The 27,596-nt window shown below is 39.5% G+C and overlaps 2 protein-coding genes across 17 annotated transcripts in view; one reads left to right on the top strand and one right to left on the bottom strand.

Moving 5' to 3' along the window:
* The window catches only part of LOC107051951, a 222,388-nt gene extending 213,814 nt beyond the window's left edge, over positions 1-8,574 (top strand). For 11 of the 12 annotated variants that reach the window (XR_005843145.2, XR_005843157.2, XR_005843158.2 and 8 more), the window contains 2 exons: positions 244-7,798; positions 8,255-8,566. The gene's annotated coding sequence lies outside the window, so the exon portion shown is untranslated. Of the gene's footprint in view, positions 1-243; positions 7,799-8,254 lie in introns of all 12 variants that reach the window. The other variant, XR_005843151.1, reaches the window with a different exon arrangement.
* Positions 8,575-11,286: 2,712 nt separating this feature from the next.
* PIK3R1 (phosphoinositide-3-kinase regulatory subunit 1) overlaps positions 11,287-27,596 on the bottom strand; it is a 59,777-nt gene continuing 43,467 nt past the window's right edge. For 2 of the 5 annotated variants that reach the window (XM_015277626.4, XM_424759.8), the window contains 9 exons: positions 21,272-21,374; positions 20,485-20,583; positions 20,180-20,360; positions 19,578-19,703; positions 18,416-18,558; positions 17,964-18,140; positions 17,793-17,861; positions 16,094-16,264; positions 11,287-15,693 (listed from right to left, as the gene is read on the bottom strand). In XM_015277626.4, coding sequence (XP_015133112.1) covers positions 15,504-15,693; positions 16,094-16,264; positions 17,793-17,861; positions 17,964-18,140; positions 18,416-18,558; positions 19,578-19,703; positions 20,180-20,360; positions 20,485-20,583; positions 21,272-21,374 — 1,259 coding nt within the window. In that variant the 3' untranslated portion in view covers positions 11,287-15,503. Of the gene's footprint in view, positions 15,694-16,093; positions 16,265-17,734; positions 17,862-17,963; positions 18,141-18,415; positions 18,559-19,577; positions 19,704-20,179; positions 20,361-20,484; positions 20,584-21,271; positions 21,375-22,733; positions 22,927-24,898; positions 25,195-27,596 lie in introns of those variants that run through there. The other 3 variants (XM_004937313.5, XM_004937312.5, XR_003072308.3) reach the window with 3 other exon arrangements.

The following is a 27,596-nucleotide window of genomic DNA, read 5'->3' as shown; positions in this document are numbered from 1 at the left end:
CTGAATCAAACTGAAGAATCAGACAGGACAAAGTTGATCAAACCCTGTTATATTGTCTGTCTGACAGAGTTTCAGCTAGTGACATTGATGAATTCTAGATGTTTTTTCATGCTCAACTGAATAGAAATAACTTGCATGTTTGCTTTGAAAATGCCTGAGAATTACATAACTGCAGCTAAAAGCTAGAGGAAAAACTGATTTATTACTACCTTGATTTGAAAGAGTTTTGGTATTTTTTTTCAGTGTTTGGAAACAAAGAGATTCCACTCTACTCCTGATTGTTCAAGTAATGCAGAACGATGAAGTAGGCAAACGGCAAGAGGTAATACAAATTTTGAAATGCATCAGATGGGAATGTAAGGACCTACCTATGGTAATTCGGGGATGAACAGACTGCATCTGGCACGATACTAAGGGCTTTCGCATTCCCTGTTCCACTTCAAGATGAAACTCATCCTCATGATTGAACAATGGACAGTAATGGAAAAAAATCCTCAATTTTTCATCCTTTTCAGAGTGAATTCTCCAGAATGGAAAGGAGGAAAAAGCTTATTTGATTGACTGGAAATTAAAAGCACTCAATGATCAGGAAAATATTTCTAAAAATGTGGATGTTATTTTCATGCAACATGAGTTCTGAATATATGGGCAGGCAATTACCCAACCTATTATAGGCCACTGCATATTGGATGGCAGCTACAGAACTCTTGGCTTCAAATGTTTGGATAGAACAGTACCTTAATTCTTCTTCCCCTTTCTGTTAATGGGAAGAACAGCAGCTGGGAGGAACATTTGCTGTGGGCAGAGTGTAGACTGTATTAAGGATCAAACATTTAAGCAGAACATTTCAACAGGGATGCAGAACCCATTTAGATTTCAGCTGTGAACATGTTTAATCTTGTTTAAAACTGAGCCTCCTAGAATGCCTCTGCAAAAGCTGAGAAATAGTAGAAATTAAGTTTCCATTTACCTCTGAAACAAAAGATCAAAAAAGATTTGTGTTCACAACTACTTGGTGTAATTTTAGTACACGTAACTATGGTGCTGTTCAACCCAGGATTTAAATGTGAGTCTCACATCCTCCTATGGAGATGGAATTCTGCCAGATTGTCCAGAACTTTTACTAGACCAGTCACAAGCTCCTGCAGACTTCGAAACAAACAGCAAAGTAACAAACACGAAATATGAGTTAGAATCAAAATTCTGGAAAAAAGCAAAAGGAGAATACCCTCCCTCTCCCCCACCCCCCCATAATGGTGAAGGTAGGAATCCAAGTAAACAAGTGGAGCTGAACATTCCAGCTGAAGCTGTAATGAACCTAACCCCAAAATCCTCAACAAATGGAATCCAGATCTGCATTATTTCAATAACTTTTTTTTTTTTCCAGATGCTCTTCTAGTTCTCTTAACAATATCTCTCTTGATAACGCATTGCTTTTATTCTCAAAAAGCACAGGGAAACACGACATAAAAACAGAGCTGTACATGATTGAATCAGTGGTCAATGCATCCTAGTATCTGCCACTATGACTAGTAGCAGACTACTCGAAAAAATGAGTGTAAATATCGTGTACACTAGCACTTGTTTGGATTGTATTGCACCTTCCCTCAGTTTAAGAATTTATCTGTCTGGCAGTTGTAGCAGCATTTTTGAGCTCAGTACTCCTCATGGATTTGACTGCCATGAATTGGTACCTACTGTTCTCTGGGTCCTAAAATTTCACAGTTCAGGTATGTATTATTTGCATTCACTTGTTTTAAATCAACCACCTGTTAAATTGGTTTGATGTCCATGGTCCCTGTGTTTTGAGAAGCAATAACAAAATACTCTCTTTGCCTGCTCTGTCCTTCAGAAGCAGTAGTACTCAACAACCTCTTTTCTAAACTAGAGCATTCCAGACTATCTTGTCTCCCTGCTCAGTGGAGCCAGCCCGAGTTTTCAACCACCTTTGCCATCCTATTTGTTTCCTTTACTAGTTTTATTATCTGCTTTTCTAGGTGAGTGGAAACCGCAACCAAACATAGCCTCAGATTTCCACTGCCTGTGAAACAGCTGAGTTACTTACCAATTTCTGAACTGATCTTCTTTGGGTTGGGTACAATCTAAGGGCTTTCTCACAGATTATTGTGTGATAAAGCAACAGACAGAGCTGTGAATTTCCACTGCCTGCATGAGAAAAATAGGTAGGTGCAGGACTTCTGTCATTGTGCTTGTGGTGCAAGCTCATGCTGCAGCAGTGACAATAACTAAGTGGCTTGTCCTCTATGACTATCTACAACAATAGTGTTAATATTTGTATTATATTAAATTATATTCTATTGTATTATATTAAAACAAATATAATATGATATCAATAATATTGTTGTTATTATTAATAATAATAATAGTAACAGTTTTTATACACTGCACTTTTACAAGAGGAAATGTACACCTCCCTTTGCCCTTGCCACTAACAAAGAAGCTGCCTCCTCCTCACCAACGTCCAGATGTCTCTGCAGCAAAACAGAGACAGAAATAGAGAAACCTTCCTGATGCAGGTAGCCATCACAAGAGTATCTTTTCACCAGACTCTGTGAATCTGCTCTCCTATCAAAGGTTTGTCTCAACCTGAAGGTGAGTGCTGACAACAAGGTAAGCCATCAGCTGGTCAGACTCACAGTTTGCACCAGGCCTCCCTCTCCAGAGAATATTTAGGCAGGGAGGTGAACATGCAGAAGAATGTTTAAATTAAAAAAAAAAAAAAAGTCCTTAAACCCAAAAGCTGAAGACATCATGATGGGAACAATATTCCAAGTTTATAGCTCAGAATCAGTGTACAAAGAGATCCAGAAACTCAGGCATCTGTAAGAACTGTCAAGTCCTCTAACTGTCAGAAGAAAGGTCTATTTTTCACTGCAACAGACATACTGGGTACTTGCAGTCAGGTACACAAGGGGTACAGGTTTCCATGACACCAATACAAAGGTTCTCCATGGAAGCTCGTGGCAGCAAAATTAAATGAAGCTGATAATTTACACTCTCTCACTTACAAATGCAATATCATCAGTGCTAGATAAATTATTGAAAAAGTTGTCAAATAAGTTGCCTTGTAGGTATGATCACCATTGTGCTACTTGAACAGCATTTGAACAGCCGTTCCTTCGGAGCTCTCTGAAATGATTGCTTGAGAGAAGTTTTAATGTGACTCTTCTTCCACTAAATATTCTATAACGAATACACTTGGTGTAATTCTGTCACTCACTTAGGATTTTTGTGCTTTAATTCTGCTCCCTTGTAAATGATAGGAGAAAACTCCTCTACTGAGTCATGCATGTTTTCAAGTCTAGGAGTTCAGAACAATGTTTTCTGTTCATTCCCATTTTAAAATTTTGGTAAACAAAGCAAAAACAATTTTAAAATATTTTAGCTTAGCAAGTAGGCAGGGCTAATCACTCAGTGGCAAACCTGAATGGCAGCCAAAGCTATCTATAGGACACAGAGATAATTCTGGGGAGATTCCTGTGCTGGGATTAAATGGAGTCAGTGAACCTAGAGAGACTCTAAGCACACGCAGCCCCTGTGTGCCCATTTCTACTTCACATGATTTTGTGCTGCATTTGGAGTGGTCTGGAGGGTGGGAGTTTAAAACAGGAGGCCCAAGGGTCTTTCCTGTTTTTCAGCTTCGAATCCATTAACAGTTGGTTAGGCTGTGGTACCTTTTTAGAGCCATAAAAACTTCTAACACATTCACTGGCATTTTCAATGCTGCTGTCAAGTGCTCACGTTTCTGATCCAGAAGGCTAGGTACTATTGAGCTTTTCATTAACAATGAGCCAAACCAAAAAAAAAAAAATGAAGATCTAAAATACCTTTGATTTCTGGGTGTACAAAGTACAGTTATGAAAATATCAGTCCAGTCTGTTTTCTGTGTCGCAGTCAGATCTGGCTGGGTTTGGTTTCCTGTTCTGTTTTTAAGTTGTATCTGTTCAAAGCAGAACATTTGTGATCTCTGCAAAGGCACGAGATGGTTTTTCATGGCTGAAAAGCCTCCCAGACTTTGGTCTGTTAGAATCCAAAGCCAGATTCACATCACAGCCCAACTAGACCTTGAAATGTGAATATTAACCAAAAAGTAGTTCTGACCGAGATGTCAATTCTTAAGCTGTAATACTCAGTGAAGAGCCAGGAAATCAAACTGCTGAGAGCAAACAATACCACCTTTATGGCTCCACAATCACCTATCTCAGCCTAAGTCTGTTTGGTTTTCAGGAAGCTTGATTAACGAGTAAAGTAAGGATGTGAATTCTTCTCTTGACTCTGGTGAGTGCCAGAATGACTGGGCATATTAATTAATTTTCTTTATGCCAGTGAATACTTTTATTCATACAGAGTCAAACCACCGATGGATTGAAACTAATCCTTTAGCCCAGCAGGGAAAGAACTCACCTAGGATGCCTGACGTCTGACTTCAGCCACTGCTCACAGGAGGCTCTTCTACAACTCACACACTCTAAGTGACAACCAGTGTGGCACTGTTGGCTACTGTATTAGATGGAAAGTGGAGTCCCGTTTCTCATTTCAAACACTGAGAAAGGTCTGCTGAAACTGTAGCTCCTTGCAGAGGTTTCATATCAAACAGGTCAGAGTTTTTTAAGGAGAATTGTCCTTGGAGAACCACCCTTGATCAGCTATACTGTGTGTATGCTGAGCCTCACATTCCTGGCCCCTTTTGAGGTTTATGATTAGATTATTTGCTAAGAATGGAGGGAAAATGACAGTATCCCATTGCAGTGGGCCATTTATCTGACATGAGAAAGTAGCTATGTAATATCAGATGTGTCAGTACTAACACATACACCAGTAACTTTAACCTGATAAAGATGCTGGGCTGGAAAATTAGGTTCTTCATGCTCTCTAGATCAAAATTAAAAAGATAAATAAATCCAGTCTCTCTCAGTGGGAACTGGTTCTCAAAGCTTCAGAGCCAGGTTTGCTTCAGAAGCTACACAGGTGAAAGCTTGCAGGCAGATGCCAGATACAAACATGCAGGGACTGATAGATACCGGCACCCACAGTTTTTTATTGAGGAGCCTATGGTCAGGCAATCCAATTTGAAGACTGAGTAAAGAAAAGACCAGGTGCCTAACTTCTGATAATTTTTATTATTTATTTATTTATTTATTTATTTGTGAGCAAGGAAGCTTTGAAGGTAGCAGCTCAAAGAAAAGAACATGTATTTTCATGGACTTAGATGAACATAAGCCAAGGTATGTACTACCAAGCATGGAAGCACATTCTTTGAGATTCTGAGTTCAGACATGTTCCTCAGGTGTGTTCTGATTGTGTTTCAGGGCATAATACCACCTCCCCTTGCAGGCTCATTGCCACAGAACAAGCCGGGTGTATGAGTGGGGCAGCTTTGGCCAGCTTCAGCTAGCTTCCCTGTAAGCAACTGGAATATGAAGATTTGAATACAGTCAGAAAGGCTTCACTTTTTGCTTCTGACTGGAGATGAACCAAGAAAACCTGATCTGGGAATTCCAGTCACATGCAATAATGATGGGACACAGCGATAAATTTCAGATAGATTCATTTTCTATGCTCCAGTACATCTTTTCTGGGAAACTCCTACATCAGTCTGTTTCACTTGTGCAGCTTGTTATTTCTTTACTGAACCATTGGCATGGACTTCCCAGGCTTCCTAAGAAGCCCGTGGCAGTTGTTATTTTTCAGTGTATTATTTTTTTTAGCATTTTCAAAGGAAAAATGAATGTTTAAAATGTAGGGAGGGAGCATTTGGAAAGAAGGACTGTCAGTGGTGTAGCCTGGCTCAGTAGTCAGCTTATCTTCAGAGCTGAGGCCGTGTTAGAGATTCAGCTAAATGATGGCAGGTGAGCCCAGGTGTGCCACAGACCCATGGTCACAGTGTCTGCAGCACAGGCATACTGAGGGAGCATGCACACTAACGCTGCTGTAACTATTGTGAAAGTAAGGGGGAATCACAGTTTTTGAATTGCCACAGCTCACTGTCTTCTCTAAGAAAAATCAATACAAGGAGGTTTCTAGAAGGGCCTTGTCTGAGGATGTGCTTTCCCATGTATGACAGCAAAAGGAAAATTCTTGTGAAAACAAGTTCTTAGCAAGGCATTAATAGCAATCCCCTCCTCTCCCACGTGGTCAGCTGTTTTGAATCGCCATTACCCAGGAGCCATCACACAGAGCTGAACAACACAGTGCACATACATCACCAGGACTTGTCCTGGTGAAAGATGAGGTGAGCCCAGGCCGTGGCCACACCCTGCTGGAAGCCCATGCGGCCCACCTAAGTAAAGAGGCATTTTCTCCCAGATGAGGCCTTGCTGAACTCTGCCTGCCAAGCATCCTGTGGGAAGCAGACTATGACAAGGTTTTGGTTTTAGAAATACTGTGATTAGTAAGACACATTTTGAAACTGCATCGTCATTTAGTTGTGTGTGTCTGTGTACCAGCTGGCGTTTCTTAAAATCAGTTTATCCTCTTTTCCCCTCTGAGATACTCACAAACCTGCAGGAGGGCGGTTGTTCACATATATTCACCTGCCATCCCCAGTCTGTCCTTACCTAGGACGACCGCTCTCTGGTTCAGAAGCCTCCAGCACTTACCATAAATATGTATAATACTGCGAACCCATTCTGTGGGCCTTATTCACATGCCTAGAGGACTCCTGGTGCACATAGGTTGTGTGACAGTCTGGGGATTTCTTGTTTACCTTGCCTGTTACCAGTACAGCAAGAGCAGTTTGCATAACAGCTTCTCCTCTTCCATCTCGAGTTTCCTGAAGCTTCTCCCCAAAATGTTGTTCCTGGCATTGACCCTAATCCCACATGTCACTGCACCTACTGAAACCACTGGAGCTCTGCAAAGCTAGGTCTTCCATTTCACTGAAGAGGGAGACTCCGTATGCCAGGCTTATCTCTACTGAAAGGCTTGGTTTAATCAGGATATGCAAGCTGCACCCCAAAAAACCACAGGGTCTGACACCACCTTGAATTTTCCATAAAGGTGGAGAATGGAGGATCTCACCCAGCTCTCCTGGCCCGTGGTAGAGCTCACGTGTCTTAGAAGTAATTTGACTGAAGTCATTCCTCTTTCAGTTTTTTCATCAAAATATCAGAGCCCATGATCCTGACTATGGATCAACTGGAAAGAAAGAAAGTTAAGTTCCCTAAGTTTCCCCTGGATAAGAAAGGAAATGAAAGCACAGTGACTAACAAACTGATCTCACTTGGAAATACCTGCAGTATCTTCACCCATGCCTTTCCAGCTGATCGCATGGCTGGCAACAGATCAAATGATTCACCAGGAGATAGGTCTGCAGCTGTCACACCCAGGCTCTTGGTAGGCAGTAGGATACCAGTGGCAGACACTGATAAGCCAGGCCTGAGGCAGTGTCAGGGCTCGTTCTGGAGATGGCAGAGAAGTCGGCAGGGCAGTATACTTCCTCTGCATGGAGCCTAGCATTACAGGTCCAGGGAGGATATGGCCTGGCATGTTTTTGAACTTGTCACTTTCACAGTTATTGTAAAAGACCAAAATTCTAGAAACCAACTGATCTTCCCACCCCTGATTATGCCTTATCATTGTGCCTAGGAGCAGAAGATACCACAGATGGTACTGGAAAGATACAAACTGAACCTGTCAGCGGGGAAGAGACTGTGTTCATCTAACTTCAGCTGCCTTCAAGTTGCACGTCTCCCATCAGCCATTTCCTGGGCTCCCCCTCCAGTCAATGGAGTGACTCCAGAGCATGATTCACCACATCCTAAGAATAGAGCCGGAGGTAGGTGGGGTGAATCACCCTGGGGAATTGCCTGTCTCTCCCTGTGATGAGAGCTTTGCCAGATGACTTTGATGACAAGCCTTTCTTTTAGGTGCTTAAAATTAGAGATGAATTCCACCTCAAAATATTCAGAAACAGGGAAGAGGCAGAGCGAGTGCTGCAAGCTGTGTGAGCATGCAAATTGCCACCATGTTTAACTGGCAGCCGTTACCCAGCAGAAAAATAACCCTTCATGGATAGAGAGGGTGAAAGGCACTTGTGCCCCTATCCCAGTGCAGTGCAGCCAGTGTCCTGTCCAGAGGACACAATGAGAGGCACAAGGCCATTCCCTTTGTCTGGCCACAGCTGCTGGAGTTGCATTCCTATCATATTTTCATCTCATGCTCTCTCTGGTGTTTACTCCCATTCAGCCTTGCAACATAAAATCTGCTGTAACTTTCTTTACCTGTCTTTCAGATCAGTAAAGCGGGAGGCCCAAAGCCAGCAACAGTGTAAAGTGCTGCTGTTGGGTGCTGGACAGGCTAGTGTGGTGTACCATTCTGCCACGCAAACCAGCCACACGTTTCCCTTCACATGGGTCACGTAATGTTGACTTTTAGTGTCATTCTTCCACCCAACGCCCTGTGGAGAAACCTGCTGAAGTTCTCAAGTTTCTTGACAGGTGGAGAAGGATTAATCCAGCAACCTTCACAAAACATTTGTTTTACACCAAGCACAACATTTGTGGGAAAATAAGGTAAACTGTGTAAGGAAATAAACATTCATAGAGGAAGAAATCTTCTCTTGTGTGAATTCATTTTTCTTCTGAACCTACAGTATTCTAAGGATTTAGGAAAACCAGACATATGAAAGTGAAATCATTATCTGACTTAACTATATTCATGTCTGGTGTTGTCAATATTGTTTGCTTAAGGACCTGAGAACAGCAGGTTTTAGATTCTTTTGTGTGCTACCTGCTAAACTTTTCTTCTGTCAATATTTGCACACATCTAAATTGATGGCCTGAACTCCTTCTTTCTTAATATGCAAGAAAGAGTGGAGCGATATGTTTGTGCAATAGTGTTCTGGCAGAGACTGAGAGAGCCATGGAAAAAACCCTGTTTTTTCAAAGAATTATCAGGACGTTTCTGGTCATCTGATTGCTGTACAGAGGTTAAAGTGCTGGTCCCCACAAAGATTATCAGCGTTTGAATAGCTGCTGATTGACTGATACTTGTTTACCCAAAAAGCCCTTACAGAGTTTCTATTTTTGACAGTCTATATATTTGAGGACATAGGTCCTCCAAGGGAGGTTTGAAAGAGATAGAGAGAGAGAGAGAAAGAGAGAAAGAGTGGAAGAGAGAAAGAAAGAGAGGAAGAAAGAGAAAGAGAAAAAGAGACGAAGGAAAGAAAGAAAGAAAGAAAGAAAGAAAGAAGGAAAGAAAGAAAGAAAGAAAGAAAGAAAGAAAGAAAGAAAGAAAGAGAACAAGGAAGAAAGAAAACAAGGAAGAAAGAAAACAAGGAAGAAAGAAGGAAAGAGAAAGAAAAGGAAGAGCATAAAAAGAAAGGAAGGAAGGAAAAAATAAAAAGAAAGAAGAAAGACAATGAAAGAAAGGAAGACAGGTCAGAGCCACATCCTCTGCTGAGCTCCCATAGTTAATGCTTCTTTTTTCAGCTGCATTAAGGAAGGGCCCAGTGATTTTTGTACAACCTAACTCTGGCTGGAAGTGTGTCTGACTCCACGTCCCTGCAGGCAAAGCAGAACTAGTAATTTTCTTCCTCATTTCCAACCAGGGATGCTGGCAGGACCTAAGCATTTACAGTTTTCTTAGTTTCCACCTTCTAACTGAGGGCGATCTCCATGGGTCAGGCATAGCCCCCATGGTAGCTGGTGACAGTCTCAGCCTTGGGCACTCAAGAGATGGAGGGGAGGAAGGTGAACAGAGTCAACTTGTTTCCCAGGTAGGGGCAGATGCAACCCTGTTTGGACTTGTACAGGACACTGTAGGCCATTGTGAACATTAGTTGTCTCCTCAGTGTAATACCGTACAGAAACATGCACTCTGGAGACTTCAGGGTCCCTCTGAGCGCCCCTGCAAAACAGAGGTGTCCTTCCCTGTGGAGTTGTAAAGGTGGGCTGTAAATGCAGGTGGGCCTCACAGTACACGGAGCTGGGCCACAGAACTTCGCTCACCCCTGCCATTTTGTGCCTGAATCCCCAGACAGCTGTGAGGGTCTTCATTTGTTCCGTGTTCCTCCTGAGAGGGGAGGAGGTATCACCTGTTCCTTCAGAGGACAGAAGCCAACAGCAAGAAGCCTAAAATCTCTTCTCACTTTGACTCAAAGGGACATGTGAGAAATTACTTGTGCTTGGGACTTCACGTGAGCCAAGTGGCTTTGGGACAGACAGAAGTTGGCAAGTATTCCCAAGCCTTTTAAAAAATTACACCAACTTGTAGCTGCACAAAGATAAATTTAATCAGTTTTTTTACATTCCTTAGGAAAAAAATGACCATCAAGTCTTAGGAAGAAAGCAGAGAGAAGGGGGAGTGTGTTTGTCTGCAGACAACAAAAATAGAACATTTTTGAAAACCACTTTTCTCAGTCTGCCAAGTGATTTCTATACAGCATATGACAGAGGCCAGAAAGCCACCGGTCTGTAGATTTCTGCAGATTATGATCAACCAATCATAATGTCTCTGAGGAGCCGATGATGGGAGATGTGTGATTCATGACCATAACCTTATTTTTAGATGTGGATCTCTCTGGCTTACAGAAGAGCTTGTGTTGCTTAATATATGCTTTGTGAGCAGGAAACAGATAAGCGTGGTGTCTATTTAAAAGAATCAGCTTACTAATTGACAAAAACTGTAATGCACGTGTTCATCAGAGATCTAACTCCACTTTCTATTAAGTGGACTGAAAATCCAGTATGGCCTTTGATCTCTATTTCTCATAGGAAACTGTAAGGGCCAGCAATTACATTGTGAAAATTACTAATTTCCACGCCCGGTACCTGAGTACCTCAGTCGGGGGGTATTATTGTGACTACAGTGAGCAACGTGTGGGCAATTTTGGAATGGAAAACTTGGGAACAGGAATCTCCTTATTCTTCTAGAGGGACTGGCTGGCTTCCCCAGGGAACTTCTAAAGGCAAGATGTGGATGTGCTTAAAAAATTATAACACCGTATTTCACCTTAACTTCTCCCTCTTCTTCACTGTCACCCTAGTTTTCACAGACAGGGGAAGGCATGAAGAGGTGAGTTACCTCCAGCAAGCTAATGGGTTGTTAGACTAACTTGATGGATATTAATAACCACACTCATTCGAATTTCAGAAGAAAGTGAACTTCACTTGCAGTGTAAAAGGCAGACGCACTGCTCTTGCAGGAGTATGAAACTAGTAGAACTATCATTTCGGCACAAGACTATTTCGGAGCTAGTCAGCTGCTTTATTCAGTTCTGGTAAATAGACATCTCCGTCTTTACTGAAGCCTCAACAACTGAAATGCTTTTTCAAAACAACTTTTATTCTGCTTGAAGACTTATTACAATTTTTAAAGCAACTTAAAAACAAGACACAGCTCCATCAACTCTATAGCTTGAACAGAATTTCAAGGAGGCATGTTTTCACTGTTGCCTTGTGAAGGCAATTTACAACCCACTTTACCCTCCACCTCCTTGAAGACCATTTTAAAACAAAGTAATCTTAATGTTTTAAAGACATTTAACAGAACAGAGCTTTATTTTTAAAAACAAGAATAGAAACAAAAAAATAGCAGCATCTTGGGCAGCTAATGCAGTCTCATTACGAGAAGCGCAATGTAATGTTACCAACTCCCCCAGTCCAGTTCAGCCTTCCGCTCAGCAAATACAACACGGCTCTACACAAAACGTTGCATTTTGGAACCCCGTCCTATGGGAGGCATTGTGTTTTGAGCTGCCCGTTTCTAAAAGTGACCCTGAAAAAAATACTACCAGGATTCACTTTCCCAACTTAATACCATGCATAGCAAAAGCACTGTGTGAAAATCGGCATAAGTTTTCCCCATTAGAAGCATCTGCATGTTTTCCCAAGCATTATTATTTCATCGCCAATTACAAGACAAAGCCATTTCTTTACTACAGAACAGTTGACACCAAATAGAAAATTTGAAGATTTGGTTTCACAGATTGTTTGACAAGATCTTTTAGATAACTGAACTATACAGACAAGCTTTTTTTTTTTCTTTTTTCTTTTTTTTTTTTAAATAGAAAAAAACAACAACACAGAAACTGCATTTGGAAACATGCTGCACCCACAAAGGTCTAGTGCGTTTGTGTCTTACACAAAATCAACGATATCACTTATTGAATTCAGCAAAATGATCACATTTGGTGAAAATGCACCTATACTGAGATCTATTCATATATAAACACAGCAAGTGTGTGCGCATATGCACAAGATGCACACATGCAATATCCCCAAACAGAAACTCCTAATTTTGCTTGTGGGTGTTGGTTCTCCGTGTCTTGCCTCATGCCTTTCAAAACCCTTGCACAACTGCTGCTGCAGTGCAGCGTAATTCAGGGATTGAAAATGAAATTAAAAATTCCCCAAACAACCGGAAAAAAAAGAACCAAAACAATACCCACCTTTCAATCACATCAGGTGGAAAAAGTACACGTCAATAGAAACACAAAAGCAATGTGTTTCTTCAGTTATATCCACATGCTTTTTTTTTTTTTTTTTTTTTTTTTTGCTTTTTTTTTTTTTCCTCCTGTTTATTAGTCTGAGATCAAATCAAAACTGGAGTGAACAGTATGGTACATTAAGGACAAACTCTGCAGTGAATAGGGCCTTTGGCAGGATGCAGCTCCGTGCATTAAGGAGGGAGGGAAATACAGAGGCCACACAATACCTAGGTACCAAAGAAATCCCACTCATGCCCACTTTGAGGGCACGAGTGATCCTTGTGAATTGCACAGACCCTGTGTAGGCAGAACTTCCCTTAACGAAGCCCTAAGCATTTATCCCCACAACATAGTGCTTATTTCTCATTGTTGCTTGTGCAATAAAAGCAAGTTCCAAATTTGCACGCACACTATTTTTTCTCTGCTAGAACCACAGATGAAGTGAAGTAGTACAGCACGACAGGAACAAATGGCATCCCTTACTGGGCTGGGCATGCTAAGGATATGGCCCACTGACACAGCAGAGGTTTACTTAATATGAGGAAAATTAGATCCAAATGCCTTAACTACCATGACATTTCTTGAGAAATACAAAGTGAAACATCCATTCAGATTACATATATTTTGCTTATAGAGAAAAAAAAAATACAATTTTACTCGTAAAATATTTAACATTCAAAAATTATATATGTCTGAAGAATACCTTGGATTGCTACAAATGTTAAGTTGTATGTTGAGCTAATTTGTAACTTCAAGCCCAGTAGTACGACTGTCATGCTAGAGCAATTGTTGGTGTTTTTCATAGTAAAACAGTTATTAGAATACCAAATTTACATGGTTCTATTCTGAGAGGCCTGAAAAGAGAGTGGAATGCAGAAGGGAAGGCATGAAGACTAAAATTCTATTCAGAAAAAAAAAAAATCAGAATAATTTTGCAAGTGGTAACTATCCTGACACATGAATCTTGGTTGAATCTTGTTTCCTGATATAGATTCTAGCAAGAAAATACATCCATAGGAAAGCAGAGACAACCTACCAAAAAAAGCACAAAATCCAAATACAAATAAAAGATTTACAGCCTCATAAATGAAGGGATAACGTAAAAAACAGAAGACAATATAAAAACTACTGGAGACCTGCAAATTTCTTATTATTTCCAATAGCTTAAGAAGCATTGCATACTTGGAATCAAACCACATGTATCTCTAAAGCAGAGCGATTATGAGACAACTCGATGGCAAAACATGACCATTGCAAACCATACACAGTGAATTGCCCCAGAATCGCTAATAAGTTTACTTCAGTGGAATTTTTTTTTGTTTATTTTCTTTAACTGAACTGTAACTCTAAAAATCTCTGGAGCTTGAAATTAGGAAAGTGTTCGCTTTGATATTCGCTCAGTCTACAAAGTTATGAAAACAAATCCAAAGTGTTAATTAGGAAAACCTTATCGTTTTCAAAACAGAGGTTTTCCAGTCGTAATTCGTTCTATGTTGTACCCAATTGTTCTACCTAAAGATGGGAACATTTTTCAGAATAGTAATATGAAAAACAAACTTCGGCAACAGTTTAGAGAAACTTCCTTCATATGAAATGAAAATACCTTGACATGCTGACAAAAAATCTGCCACAGTAGATCAAGATGTCATTTATTTACTATGAAGCACGATTTCATTCTGAAATCCAACCTATCTAACCCAGTAGCCAAATTTTCCTGTTTTTCTGCAGTCATTATCAGAGAAGGATACACAATTTTTTATCTTCTAAATACAAAGACAATCATGACAGAAGTTCAAAATGCTTCAAAAAGCAAACATAGCGTGGTACCGTATTCTAAAGATATCTCTGAAACAGTATTGTTGGAGTCCATGATATTTTGTATGGTTCATACATTTTTTATTGAATAAAGCAGCTTTGAAGCTTATCAGGCACTGCCCAACAAAATATTTAGTCAAAAAAAAAAAAAAAAAAAAAAAGAAAAGAAAAGAAAAGGAAAAAAAACAAGAGAAAAAAATTACAAACTTTTAAAACTTGGAGCTAGTAGCTCAATATTCTGTACAAAGAAAACTGTAAAATATTTCATAGTTTTAATTATGAAGCCAACTCTAGGTGGCTTCCTGTACATTAAAAAAAAATATATCATCAGGCAAAAAAAAAAAAAAAAAAAAAAAAAGTAAAAAGAAGGAAAAGGAAACAAGGAAAGAAAAACAACCTGTAGACATGCTCAAGACTACAGCCTAAAGAAAATTCAGTATTGCATAGCATGGTCTAAGAATTCAGCTTTCAGCAAACAGAAGGGGGAAAAGAGAAGCAGTTTGGTATTGATAGTTTCCATCAATGACAGTTAGCCATCCAATACTATGTACATTATTATAGACTGTATGCCACGGAAAGTCCTGTTTTCTTGAAACAGGATTTTTAAATGTCTAAGCAAAACACTTTCTGGCACTTCACTATCACGATTTCTCCTAACAGCATACTGTAACTGAAGTCCTTTAAAGTGTCCCTTATAAATGAAAGTGCCATTCTGCTACATGTCATTCACCAGAAATCAAAAAATCCACAATGCTGTATGTCTGGATTCACTGAGTGCAGCAACACCAAATCCAAGCCAGGTCATGACCAAGAAATTCCAATAACTGAATGAAAAGACCTCTTAAATCTTGTGTCTGCAGAATCCAATGTTCTAGCTGGTAAAGCTTCAGAAGTGGTCGTAAACAAGCACCATGGTTAAAGGCCTCTATGTCCCTGCAGGGAGATCAGGTTAGGATTTCTCACTCTTGTGTTTTCCATTTCTCAACTGGGAAGATTAAAAAAAAAAAAGAAAAAAAAAAAAGCACTTCAGATTAGAAACATACGCTCACAGCTTAATACTGTGATCTCTCCCACTGCAGTTGTAGGAAAGCTCTAGTCCCATCTGAAGACAGACAGCTTTGACACTGCAGCTCAAATTCTTGAGTAAGGCTGAAAGGAGCCTTCTCTCTCCAGAGGCCTCAATGTTGTCAAATCTCTTCTTTAGAAAAAAACCAAACAACCCAGAGTATTAAGATCTTCATCGCCTCTGCTGTGCATATACTGGGTAGGCTAGTGTGACATTGAGAGAGTCATTGTGCTGCACGAGTGATGTGTGTTGATAATGTAGCACCAGTTCTTTGAGAGAGTTGTACAAGTTATATGGCTCTGCAAATCCATACCCAGTAGGTGTTTTGTTTATCACACAGTGCTTCACTTCTCCATCCACCCTAAAGAGGAAAAGAAACAACCAGTTTTTAGTTTCCCAATACAGTAAAACTAAGCTAGAAAGTAAGGTGTTGACAAGAAACCTTAAAATGTTCATCACTACATAGCACTCTTGTCTTCTGTGGTAGGTTAATGGTAAAAGACTAGGTTTAACCTGAATTCCCAGGTGCTGTGCAATTTCAGGGAGACAGGAGATAAACAGGATTTAGTAGCTGCAGATAAATGAGTTATTCTGTGCCCTATGTTCCTTTCTTCATGGCCTCAAGACTTGCTGATCTGCTCCTAACCTAAAGATCCAATGGAAACCATGCATATGTAAATATATATCTGCCCCTTGCTCAAGTCTCAGCACTTGAGCTGTCCCAAAGGTTGTTCACATCATTCACAGATTAGAGTACATACACAACAGAGCAGGCATAGCAGCCTTGTTTGCTGCTCTCTCGAACAAGGAATGTTCCATCTCGCTTTCCCCGCAGAAGATTTTCAGCTTGGCTTCTATTGATATTTCCCACATTCCATGTTCTCTCATCATGATGTGGCAGGTCTTCATCATCATCCACCATAGAGTATTGGCTGTCAAAATACAACAAAATACGTTTGTGAAACACATTGCAGAACTACATGCAACATGCTGCAGAAATAAGGTAGACCTCCTTTCACATTACTTGGGAAAACACTAAGTTGCTGGTTAGTAGGTTGCCTCCCAGACAGAACTAGGGGTGTAAATCATGTAATACATTTCACTTGCTGAATAAAAATAAAACTCATGGCCCTTGTTTCTTTTAAAAATACTCACGGATCTGAAGAAGGACATAAAAAGGATGCTGTTTTATCTTTCAGAATATGCTGTGAGCACTTCAGTACTTTTACCACTGCCCAATGTTTTGGTAAACAGCAAGCCCAGTGAAATCAATACCCACTGAGTCAGCTTTATTTCCAAAGATCAGAACACCTGGTCAGCAGTGAAAAATCATGCAATGTATTGATTACATCTGCTACTTGTGAAAGCTACAAGCAGCAGGACAGGTAGATGGATTAATTATTCCTATGAAAGACAATTTTGTGGAAAGGGTTAAACAGTAGAGGGTTCTCTTATAACCAGATTATGAAGAAAACACGTAACAATGTATAATAGGACCTTCTCTACCAAAACAGTCACCCCTACAAAGCTAATTCAGACTTTTAAAGAATTCTCTGAGTTAAACCCATTGTGAAAGAAGATGCCTCTGCTTCAGCTATGTGGACACCACCACTGTGATATTCTACAGTCCAAGAGCTGCCTATTTGCCAGCAGCCTGCAGTGGTGGGCGCTGCCTCTCCCACTCTGTTTACAATCAGTCCTCCTGAAGAATCTCCAAGTAGTCCACCAAGATCAGCAATCTCATAAGGAGCTAATTCTTTGAGAAAGAAGGGTTCCTTTGTTTCAGATGACTCTCTGTACAGATTTCATACTCCTTCATTGAGAAAGATATTCTAATGCATTCAGTAGTGGCTCTATTTTCAGCACCTAGAAAGACTCCTGTTTTTACTGCTGCTGATTACATTAATTTTCTCTTCTTTTCAACTTCAGAAAAACAGTCAAGTTCTAAAAATTTAATTTGTCAGCAGAAATCTAAGTACTTAACAGATTCACTGACAAGGACAGTCTCAGAGACAAAAGAAATGAAGATTTTCTTTAAACAATTTCACTTACTATTTTTATGTTACCTAATACAGGATAACACCAGAGTATCAACAACTGCAAAATGGAAACAGTCTGCCTGCACCTAAAAGACCTTCTGAACAATTTATCCATCCATAGGATATCTCTCCAAGACACTAACACCTTCATTCATAAGAACAAAGACACAGGTGAAGTTCTTGTGCTTTGCTATGGTAACCTGATTACACACTTCCTTGAGTAACAGCCAAGTAGGGTCTGACAGAGAGGTTCTTTTGAATACTTGCATAATGTCTGCTGTCATGTGTTAACCATGTACACTGTTAGAAGAGAACTAAGCTCGAGATTCCCTCTTTGTGGTCCTGGAATCAAATATATTCTACCTCACTTCTGTGCAAGATGATTTGAAGCACCAGGAAATTTAAATCTCACAATACTTACTCTTCTGTATTTTCATTTCCAAGCCATTCATTCAGCTTCTTTTGCCGAACACCTTTCTGAGTCAGCCACCTGGACAATAATTGCAAATAAAATTAATTATTAGTTACAGAAGTAGGATGCCAGAAAAAAAAAAATCAAGGAAAGAATTTGTTAATTCATAATAATACTTACATCAAGTACTGGTCTCTTGTCTTCCTCAGCTGTATGAGATCTGGCTTAATGCTGTTCATTCGCTTGTCTATCTCTCTATATTCAGCTGCTTGCTTCTTTAAGTCCTCTTCTAATCTACGCCTGCTGTCCACAATTTCACTTATTCGAGACTTCAGTTTTTCATAGTTGTGCATAATTCTGAATAGAATAACGTGGTAGGTTATATTCTCATTGTGTTTTATTTTGACCTTTATACCTGCTGCTTTCTCATCAAGACAACTAAAAGAACAGATCATTTCTCTAAATGTAGCTTCATGCTTTGCAGTTTCACATCTACCCCATTTGAAGTCTTCTTTCCTTACAGCTGAACTACTTTAACTTTGCAACCTTACTTTAGTTTTAGGCAGAGCTATACTTGACATAATTTCTATCTATAAAATCATAAAACTTAAAATGCAAATACAAATACCGACCTTTGTATTTCTTTTTCATTTCCTTCTCGTTTAAATTTTTCAATGTATTCCTTACTGTATCTCTCTTGTGTCTGGCACTGCTCTTCAAATATTTTTATTGTTTCATTAAATGCTTCAATAGCTGTTCTTTTCATTTGAATTTCCTGAAAATAAAATAGTTGTTTAAATTATAGTGGTTATCAAACAGAGGGATAATTCATTGGCTTGTATCATGGAAACACTTGAGCGTGTTTTAACAATGACTTCAATATCCAATTACCAGAATGTATTCTGCCTGCAGTACAAAATAGAGAAATCAGACCTGTGCAAAAGGCTATCATGATGAGGCTTTCCAGGAAAGAAAACCTGCTAGACAAAGAGTTAGATACAATCTCTGTTTCGTATAAATAAGTTTTATTTCTGAGGATTAAAGCCCTGCGGCAATCCATTTCTCTCTTTGTATCAAGCCAAAGTCCTTAGAAGTACAGCTGACTTTCTGAAATAAAAAATTACAAGCCAGTGGAATGGACAGGTCTCCAGAAATCATCTAGTCCATCCTCCTGCCTCTACATAGCTAGTCGATAGCTAAGTCTTTGAAGTGATGAAATGAAACCTGCACACCTCCATTTTTCTTCTGTTACTTTCAGTCTTATTTTCTGCTAACTTTAAGGAGCAGTCTGGATTCCAGTGGTGTAAAACAGCACTAATTCACTGGTGCTTCAAGACTTGGCTAATAATAGGCTAAAATGAAAGGAGGATACAGGCAGCTTTTAATTCTATCAGTTTATTTACACGCCATCCCTCCAGCCTGCATAGGTGAAAGCAGATCTCTTCAAAACTAGTGATAAAACAGAATGCTTCCTTGCATACGTGTCTTGAAAACCTGAACTTAGACAGAAGAGGACAGTATGCAGAAGTGCTGGTAAATCAAAGTAGCTTTGTGATTGCTTTGGATGCATGTGTCAGTCTTGAGCATTGCACCATCTTGCAGGTGGTAACTGTTAAAATACAAGTAAGCAATTCCACTGCACTGAGCTAGCACATCAAGTACGTTGTTTTCCTATTTTTGGGCAACAGTAAAGGCAGTGGAAGGGAGAAGAAGGAAGGAAGAAGATGGCAGTATGAATTTACAGTAACATTCTTCTCCACACACATTAGTCTTTTGGTTTCAAATCTGTCTTACCTGAGATGTTCTCGTGTAGTCTTCATAGAGTCTGTCATATTCTCGGCTTTTTTCCTGGAACTGGGTATTATACTCATGTAATTTCTTACCCACCGCTTCAATGCTGTCCTCTTTTACAACTTGATCCTTGGAATAGAAGAAAAGATATTTCATAAATCAACAGTACACTGCATGGATTTTCGGAACTGCTTAAAAATGTCCAAACATTTACATAGTAAATGTGACACCTCTTTCATCAATATAGAGGTAAGATGTACAATATGCACAATCTGCAAATACGGATGAAATTAATGACAAAAAGCAGTTTTGCATAACAAGTGTGCAGTTTATACTAGAAATGATATATTTCATCTCCAGTGAGTGGGCTGAGTGGGCTATTTATTAACGTAAGTTTATTTCTTGATAATGTATCTGCACTATTTAAAGTTTCAATTATTTATAAGTAGTTTCTGGAGTCAGTTTTATACAAAAATACCCACCTTCATACTCATTTTATTTTTTTAAACATTAACAGAGCTGAAATTCTTTGTAACAAATGACTCCCCAGACCACGATAATTTTTCTATATTTAAGTGGAACACAAAGAAAACAAATCAAATTACCTGCTGGTACTTAGACACTGGATACAGTAATTTCACATCCAGTTTGGGATTGTACTGAGCTAGAGATTCATTCCGGTAGTGGTTTATTAGCTCAACCACAGAGTTGAAAGTCAGCGGGTCAGAAAAGCCGTATTTCCCATCTCGGTGAAATATTTTGATTAGTTTGTTATTTCCTCCTTTCCTGCAAATGAAGTTTGTTCAAAAGTCAGGCGTACTTGGAGTACTATTTCCTGAAGAACACTGTATTTTCAATGCAGTACTGCATTTTGCTGTCAGGTATTACAAACCTAGCATAACTATCTTACCTTAGAGTAAGTGTGTAGTCTCCATGCATTTTGGTTGAAGCATCTCGTACCAAAAAGGTACCATCGGCAGTGTCTCGAAGTTTCTCATTGACTTCTTCTCTAAAATGAAAGCAAAAGTAACTCATCATTTCAGTTACTTCTCACACTCTTATCATCAATCTGTGCTCTAAATTCTTGTTTTAAAATAACTTTTTTATAAGCCTCCTTGATCTCCATACAAATACAGACAGTTATTTAATAGCTTATTTACTATTACTAGAGAACAACTGGGATACAAAAACAGTATATTCTATGTCCTCTCACTGCTGAAACAAAATGATATTCTTGCAGAGTTCTTCTGCTTGTTCATACAAGCCTGCGCAATTGGAGCAGCCAGTGCTGGTCTAATGTACCTATATATAGTACCGTTAAAAATGTTGCTAATACATAGCACTTGTTAGTCTGGCTTGTTAATATTGTGCCTACAGTTGAGGTTCTGGATGAAAAACAAGAAAAAAAACCACTTATTTCTCAGTGCTGTCCTTTCATGCTAGCGTTTCATACAGCTATCTTATAATAACAGAACAATCACCAAATCGTTTCATGTATTACATTCTAATGGACTGCCAGTAACTTTTTAGTCATGTTTGGAATAAAACCAACTGTGATACGATTGTGTTGGAAAATATCCTAAAAATAACTCTTATTAGTGTAATTTTTCTGTACTTAAGCAGAGTACATACACAAAGAATAACACAGCAAGAATATAAAGTCAAACATGAGAACTACATGTCTTGAGCTGATTTACCTTGATATATCTCCCCAGTACCATTCAGCATCTTGTAATGACATGTTGTTATTCATGCCGTTGTTAGTTACAGTATTAGGTTTCGGTGGCTTAGGAGGCAGTGCTACAAATAATGGGGGAAAAAGTTCATTATAACTCACTGAAAACATGACCACATATCCCTTGAAATTACAGATAATAACACAAATGAGAAAAGAAATAGTTATGAAATGGAGTTTTCCATCTCTAGCAGTATTTTAAAGTAACCAAAGGAATGAAGATATTTTTCTGAAAACAATACAATTCAAGAAGATAGATGTACTGTTCCAAAAAAGAAAAAAAAAAAAAAGAAAAAAAAAAGTACATTAGTCTTGCAATAATGTATTTTAAGCAAAATATAACACCTTATCTCTTTCTACTCTGATAAAAGCATTTGAAATAAAAGATTCTGAAGTTTGCGTTTACCTTCTTCCACTGTCTCTGGTAACTATAAATAATAAAACATGCAGAAATTAATTTTCTTTTCTCCTACATAGTGATCTTACAGTAATGCTGCTGTTTTCTCACCTAGAAGCTGAGTAATAAAAGATGCAAACCCACAGCAGTACTGTACGTTTTAATATTATGAACTGGATTTCCATGATCCTCTGCATTCTGTGCAATGATTTGCCAAGAAACACTTTAAGAAACCCTTCTGTGACCCAAATATCCCTTGTGTTAATCTTAGAATTCTTCAGAATAAACTGCCTTCCAAATGCCAGGGCTGAATAAAAACCACATCCCCTTTCCTCAATGTCAAAGATGCATACGTATACCAGTGGGTGCCAGAAGAAGACACTGCAGCACTCCTGACTTACTAGCAAGGGGAACTATACTGGGATCAGGAATAAAAAATCATCCCAGCTCTTTTAGTTTCTTACTAAGTACAACACTCCTTATGAACATCCCTGTAAGTATATTATACTGGCTAAAAAAGATGATGCAATGAAAATAAAGAGAGCCGAGTATTTTTATATGAGATGAAAAGATGATGTGATATCAAGGATTCAATTAATATTGTTAGATATTTAAAAATCAGTTCTTCCTAAAACAATCCAAACCAACAGTTTGCAATCACTGCTTCAGAAAATAAGAGTGTTACTACAGCATCTCTTTTTAGCCACAGCATCGAACAAATATAGCAAAAAATAATTACAAAAGAAATGAAATTTTTAACGACAGACAGAAAAAGAAATCAAAACAGAAACAGGTCAATTCCGAAAAAAATCAATTAAGTAAGCAGGCAGGTATTTCTACAGGTTATGATTCTAGTTACTATAACCATGCACTAAAACACAACTTAATTATTATTAAGGAAAAAAAGGAAAAAGTATTTGCATCAATGACAATGTAAATAAATCCTACATATCCACTAAGAATTTTTCAGCTGCTACCATACAGACCAAAAAGAATTAAGTCTTCCATAATAAGACTGCAGTTTTACCTGGTGGATCCATTTCTATGTAAAACATCAAGTCTGTGCCACAGTTTATATCTGTCTTAGGATATTCTATATCCAGTTCTTCCATATTCCAAACAGTATTGTACATTTGTATGAGTTTCACTGAGTAAGCTCAGATACAAGGAAAGAGTCAGGCTCTCTTTGTAATGGTGTCTTGGAATTCATTTTAAAACCTATAAGGGGCTGCACTGTAACCTATTACATCATAATCCTCAGCCAATCATGTCAAAATAATGTCACCAGACCACTCCTGTTTCATCATTTTGCTCTACATTAATCTTAAAACAATTTCAGTTTCAGAAAGAGCCTGCATTTAGCAGAACTGCAATATAAACGTGGTATTACAAGCAAAAAGACCGAGCGGGCTCTCCTCGCACACCCTTGTCTCCATTTCATTTTCCTGACTGTGCAGCATGGTACAGTCCAAGGCTGGCAGGATGACAAAAGGCTGATATGCTGCAGCACGTAGCTCTCACACACGCGCGCACACAAGACATGCACGCTCACACACAGCGCAGCTCCCTTTATGGATAGGTAGGTCACTTCTCAGATTCATTTTCCTACTCAGATGCCCGGAGTTTATCGCTGAAAAGGCTTTGGAGGGTTTCTGTACGTGTTAATGATGAGGAAGGGAATAATAGCATGACTCTGCATGCGTGTTTGTGTGTGTCCGTATCCGTTATGTGGCCGTTACACACACACGTACTTAGGCATGTATGTATCCACATAATGAAATATGGATTAGGTTTTCAAACTGTACAGATTTCTGTATTTTAATGGGCACACAGACCTGATGCTCCTAGAATTACTATAGAAAGTGGACGTACTGCAATAGATGCCTCCCCCCGCTATCACTTCATAATAAAATACAATTCCAACTGATCCGGACTAACTCATTTCAAAACCTAAGCATCGAATACTGCAACCTTGCATTCACCAGGCTCTCCTACACTATGGAAGAAAGTAAAAAGCTGAGTTAAGATCTTGAAAAATGATTCTGCTGAATACAAAATGCCAGTCCGTCAGGATACAGCAGGATTGAGTTTACCTTTTCACACCGTTTCTTTACCCTGTTCTCACTGAGATATTCACCAAGTTATCTGTTTTTAAAAGCAAGAGTCCTTGTCAGCATTTTCTTCCGAACTTGACTTTAAGCCTCCCGTGTACTCCTGGTGCTCAGAAACATTCTTCCTAAGCCCCCATCATGGACTGCTGCTCTGTCAGACCTCTTTGGGAAACACACGCAGGACAGGCTATTGATTCCAGAGCAGAGTGCTGTGGAAAGCAATCCGAATGCTTCATCCTCACTATCCTCAACGGCAGCAGAAAACCAGCTACCGAAAATAACCACAACAAAGGGTAACTGTAGCTACTATCTGTGCCTCATCATAAGGAATCCTGCTGCAGCTGAAATGCGCTCTATCTCATAAATACTCATTAAAAAATTAGACAATTTCTACCCTTCCCAAGCATTGCACATGTATCTCCCCCCCCTCTGCTCCCCTCACCAGCCCACAACCTTCACACAAGTGTTAACACATCAGAACATGTCTGGAGTACCAATAGTTACAAAAAACACACGCTGGTTAGCTTTATATGTTAACGAGCTTCAATTCGTTGTGAAGCAGACTCCCCTCCCTGCTTAGGTAGGCATGCTCCAAAGATTCCTTCCATTTACAAAGTGAAACAGGATACTCAAACTCATCCCATGCACAAGTCCTGACACCACGCTCCGAGGTTTGCCCACCTGCTACCTAAACATTGAGTTGCCAAGGTAATTATTCAAATCAGGTTACAAAGAGCTCCTGCAAAGACTACATTGCTGCACCTAGGTCAAACGTGGGATCAGCAACGTTTTTTGTTCTACTGAATGAAGTCCTTCAGGAGAAATTAGTTCTCCTGGGGCTCAGCGCTGGCTGAATTCAGTCTGCCGTGCTGCACAAGCAGGCTGCTGCTCAGCCCAGGGCAGGCTCGCTCGCGGGCAGGGAAAGACAGGAGGCAGACAGGCGTTTCCCTGTGTTACCCATAGGTACCTGACCTTCACTCCCTTATTTTAAGGCCGTGAAATCCCTACTTGGTAATCAGTTAGAGTAAAATACTCCCACAAGGCGACGAAATAAAACACAAAGAAATTCAGAATCACTTACTTTGTAAATTATGCATCGCAGATGCTTGCCCTTGTAATACAGCCTGAAAAGGTAATCCAACAACCTGAAAAATTGGCTTCCTCTCATAAAAATCTTAAAAAAAAAAGGCGAAACATAGAACTTCTCTGAGGAAAATTCTCTGAAGTAAAAGATAATTCTGAAAAAGAAGACTTTGCTTTCCAACCACTGTTCCACCAAAATCTCTGCAATGTGCAATGAGAAAATCCCAGCCTTTTGCCTCTTCTCAACTGCTTACAGCTCTATGCTCTGCAGAAGGTATCCACTTACTCTGGTTCATCATTAAAAAGTGAACCTGACTTTAGTACTGTTAAAAAAAAAGAAAAAAAAAAAAAAAGAAACCACCACCCTCAGTAGCTTGCATGTCTCTCAGAGATAAAGATCTCAGTTTCATGATTAACTTGGGCAGGTTCAAATATTTGCTGAGCCAGGGATTTCAGGTGGGGGAGGGGAGCCAAATTCAAAGTAAAAGTTGTCATCAGCCAACAAGTGGCCAATGCAGGGCTAACTTTCTCATTTTAGCTAAGTAAGCGAGAAGACCATTGTAAGAGGACCTAAATAGACTCTGTAATTTGCTGCTGAGTGCAGTGTTGAAGAAACATGCTAAGAAGAAACTAACTACAGGAAGTGGCTCACGTTCTGCAGAAAAATAAAAGAGAATCAAAATTTTCCTTGAAAAGAGCTGCATCTCTCAGGTCAGCCCTGTGCAAGCAAAACAGCCTGCTTGCAACCACAGCATCACCTCCTTCTCTGGATCACAAAAACGGGTGTTGCTTGAAAATGCTCAGAATGAAGCTGCGAGGCATTCTACACAGTTCTTGTAAAGTGGAAATAGCAGAGAAAACACCTCTCCATATCCCTCTCTGCATCCATGTTGTTTGCCAGCATGTCAGGGTTACTCACTTCACGCAGGCAGGTGGAAAAGGGACTGTCCAGACAGGGAGCAGTCCGGGTCAAATCTATCTTCCTCACGTTACTGTTTGGTGGAGATCTGACTTCTTAAGGAATGGAGCAGCAATTGAAGTGCCTGCTCTGTTTTGTGCACCAAAATTAACTTCTTTGCCAGCTGTACCTTTACAAGGAAGTAAATCCAAAGTGAGACGAGATGCAGCAGACCACAGGGTTCAATTCAGAGAAAGGAGGAAGGGGATGAGGATGAGTATTTTCCTCCCAGTTTTTGGAAACAATTGAGAACTTCTGATAGCAGGGTCCTGTGAGACGTGCTTGTGCTCTTTCTGGCAGTCAAACAGCACTGAAATTGTAACCCCACAAATACTCCCCCTTTCCAAATCCCTCTATGCTATAAAATACTGTACCTACCAAATTCACTTATACTTCATTATACTATTATATCCCAAATATCTTCAGTACAATTGTAATGTTTTACAGCACATAGATTAACTTCACCTATAAAAATCACTCAACTTTCCAAATTTCAGCCCCTGTCTACTTGAACAATTATCAGTTATACATATAATTTAAAGCAGTGCCATCATAAAAAGACAGCCTACTGCAAATGAAGATGGTAACCTGTGTTTCTTAACGCACGGCACTGCACAACAGCAGCAGAGGAATAGCATAGCTCCTGATGCTAAGTGATCTGCCTCCTATTTACTGCTAAAAATTACAAAAGAGCTTGATAACATTTGTTTTATAGGGCCAAGATACAGATGCATATTTTCAAGGAAGATACGACAATCTGAAGTTGCTTCACCTAATTGCTTATCACTTTAAAAAGCACGGTTACACAGGCAGAGATGAAAGATAAGACTCTGTTCCTAAGTCCAGGCTTTTTTTTTTCTTTTGATTCCTCTGCCTTGTGCAAAAATGAACATCTAATCATCCTGCAGAAGGCATCACACGTATTGTCAAAAAGCTAGATTCTTACATGCACACTCCAGCATTTTCACACAACTGCCCCTTCTTAACTTTTATTCAAATTGAAATTTCAACACACAGAGTGGTGCCCACTGAATCAATAAATCTGCATTTGCAGAAAGCGACGGCATATTTCTTTTTGCAGTTTTAAGCACAGTGCTCGTCTATCAATATCAATAACCAATTTGTTTCTACAAAATGATGCACAAAGCAGAAAAAGGACTGGTCAGGTCTAACAGAATTGCATACAGTTATGTACAAATATAAATTAACACACATTAATCTGTAAACAATTCTTACAATGCCACATACTTCAGTTTTACCAAATACATTCCACTTGGTATTGAGAAATATAAAGTATGCCCTACTGTCAGAATCTAATGCAAGAAATCACCATTGCTAGGGCTGATGTTATCAATGCATTCTGCCCCTCGCTACACCAGTTATGAAGCCTGACTTCCATTAGCTTAGAAGGGGAGCCCTCTACCGGGTGAGAAGCCAACGCACAACAGCTGGTATGAAGTTCTCCCAGGGGATGTACTGTCCCTGCTCACACACCAAACCATGTACTGGATAGCGAACAGTCCAGCAAAACCTGTGACATGATGATGAAAAGTCGAGACAAGGGACAGCATTCATACACTCGCCATTGTGCCCTAAGACCCTACAGACAGGACTACGAGCTGAACCTGAACAGCACAGTTCAGGGCAGCTTTGAGATAGATTTCCAAAAAAAAAGGAAGAGCCTCTATAACCTCCCCTGCATTGATTACCATCTGCTAATCTTGCTGATCTTTTGTAC

The sequence above is a fragment of the Gallus gallus genome, chromosome Z (assembly GCF_016699485.2).
Source record: "Gallus gallus isolate bGalGal1 chromosome Z, bGalGal1.mat.broiler.GRCg7b, whole genome shotgun sequence".
Classification (NCBI taxonomy): domain Eukaryota; kingdom Metazoa; phylum Chordata; class Aves; order Galliformes; family Phasianidae; genus Gallus; species Gallus gallus.
This window is presented reverse-complemented; position numbering and strand designations above follow the sequence as displayed.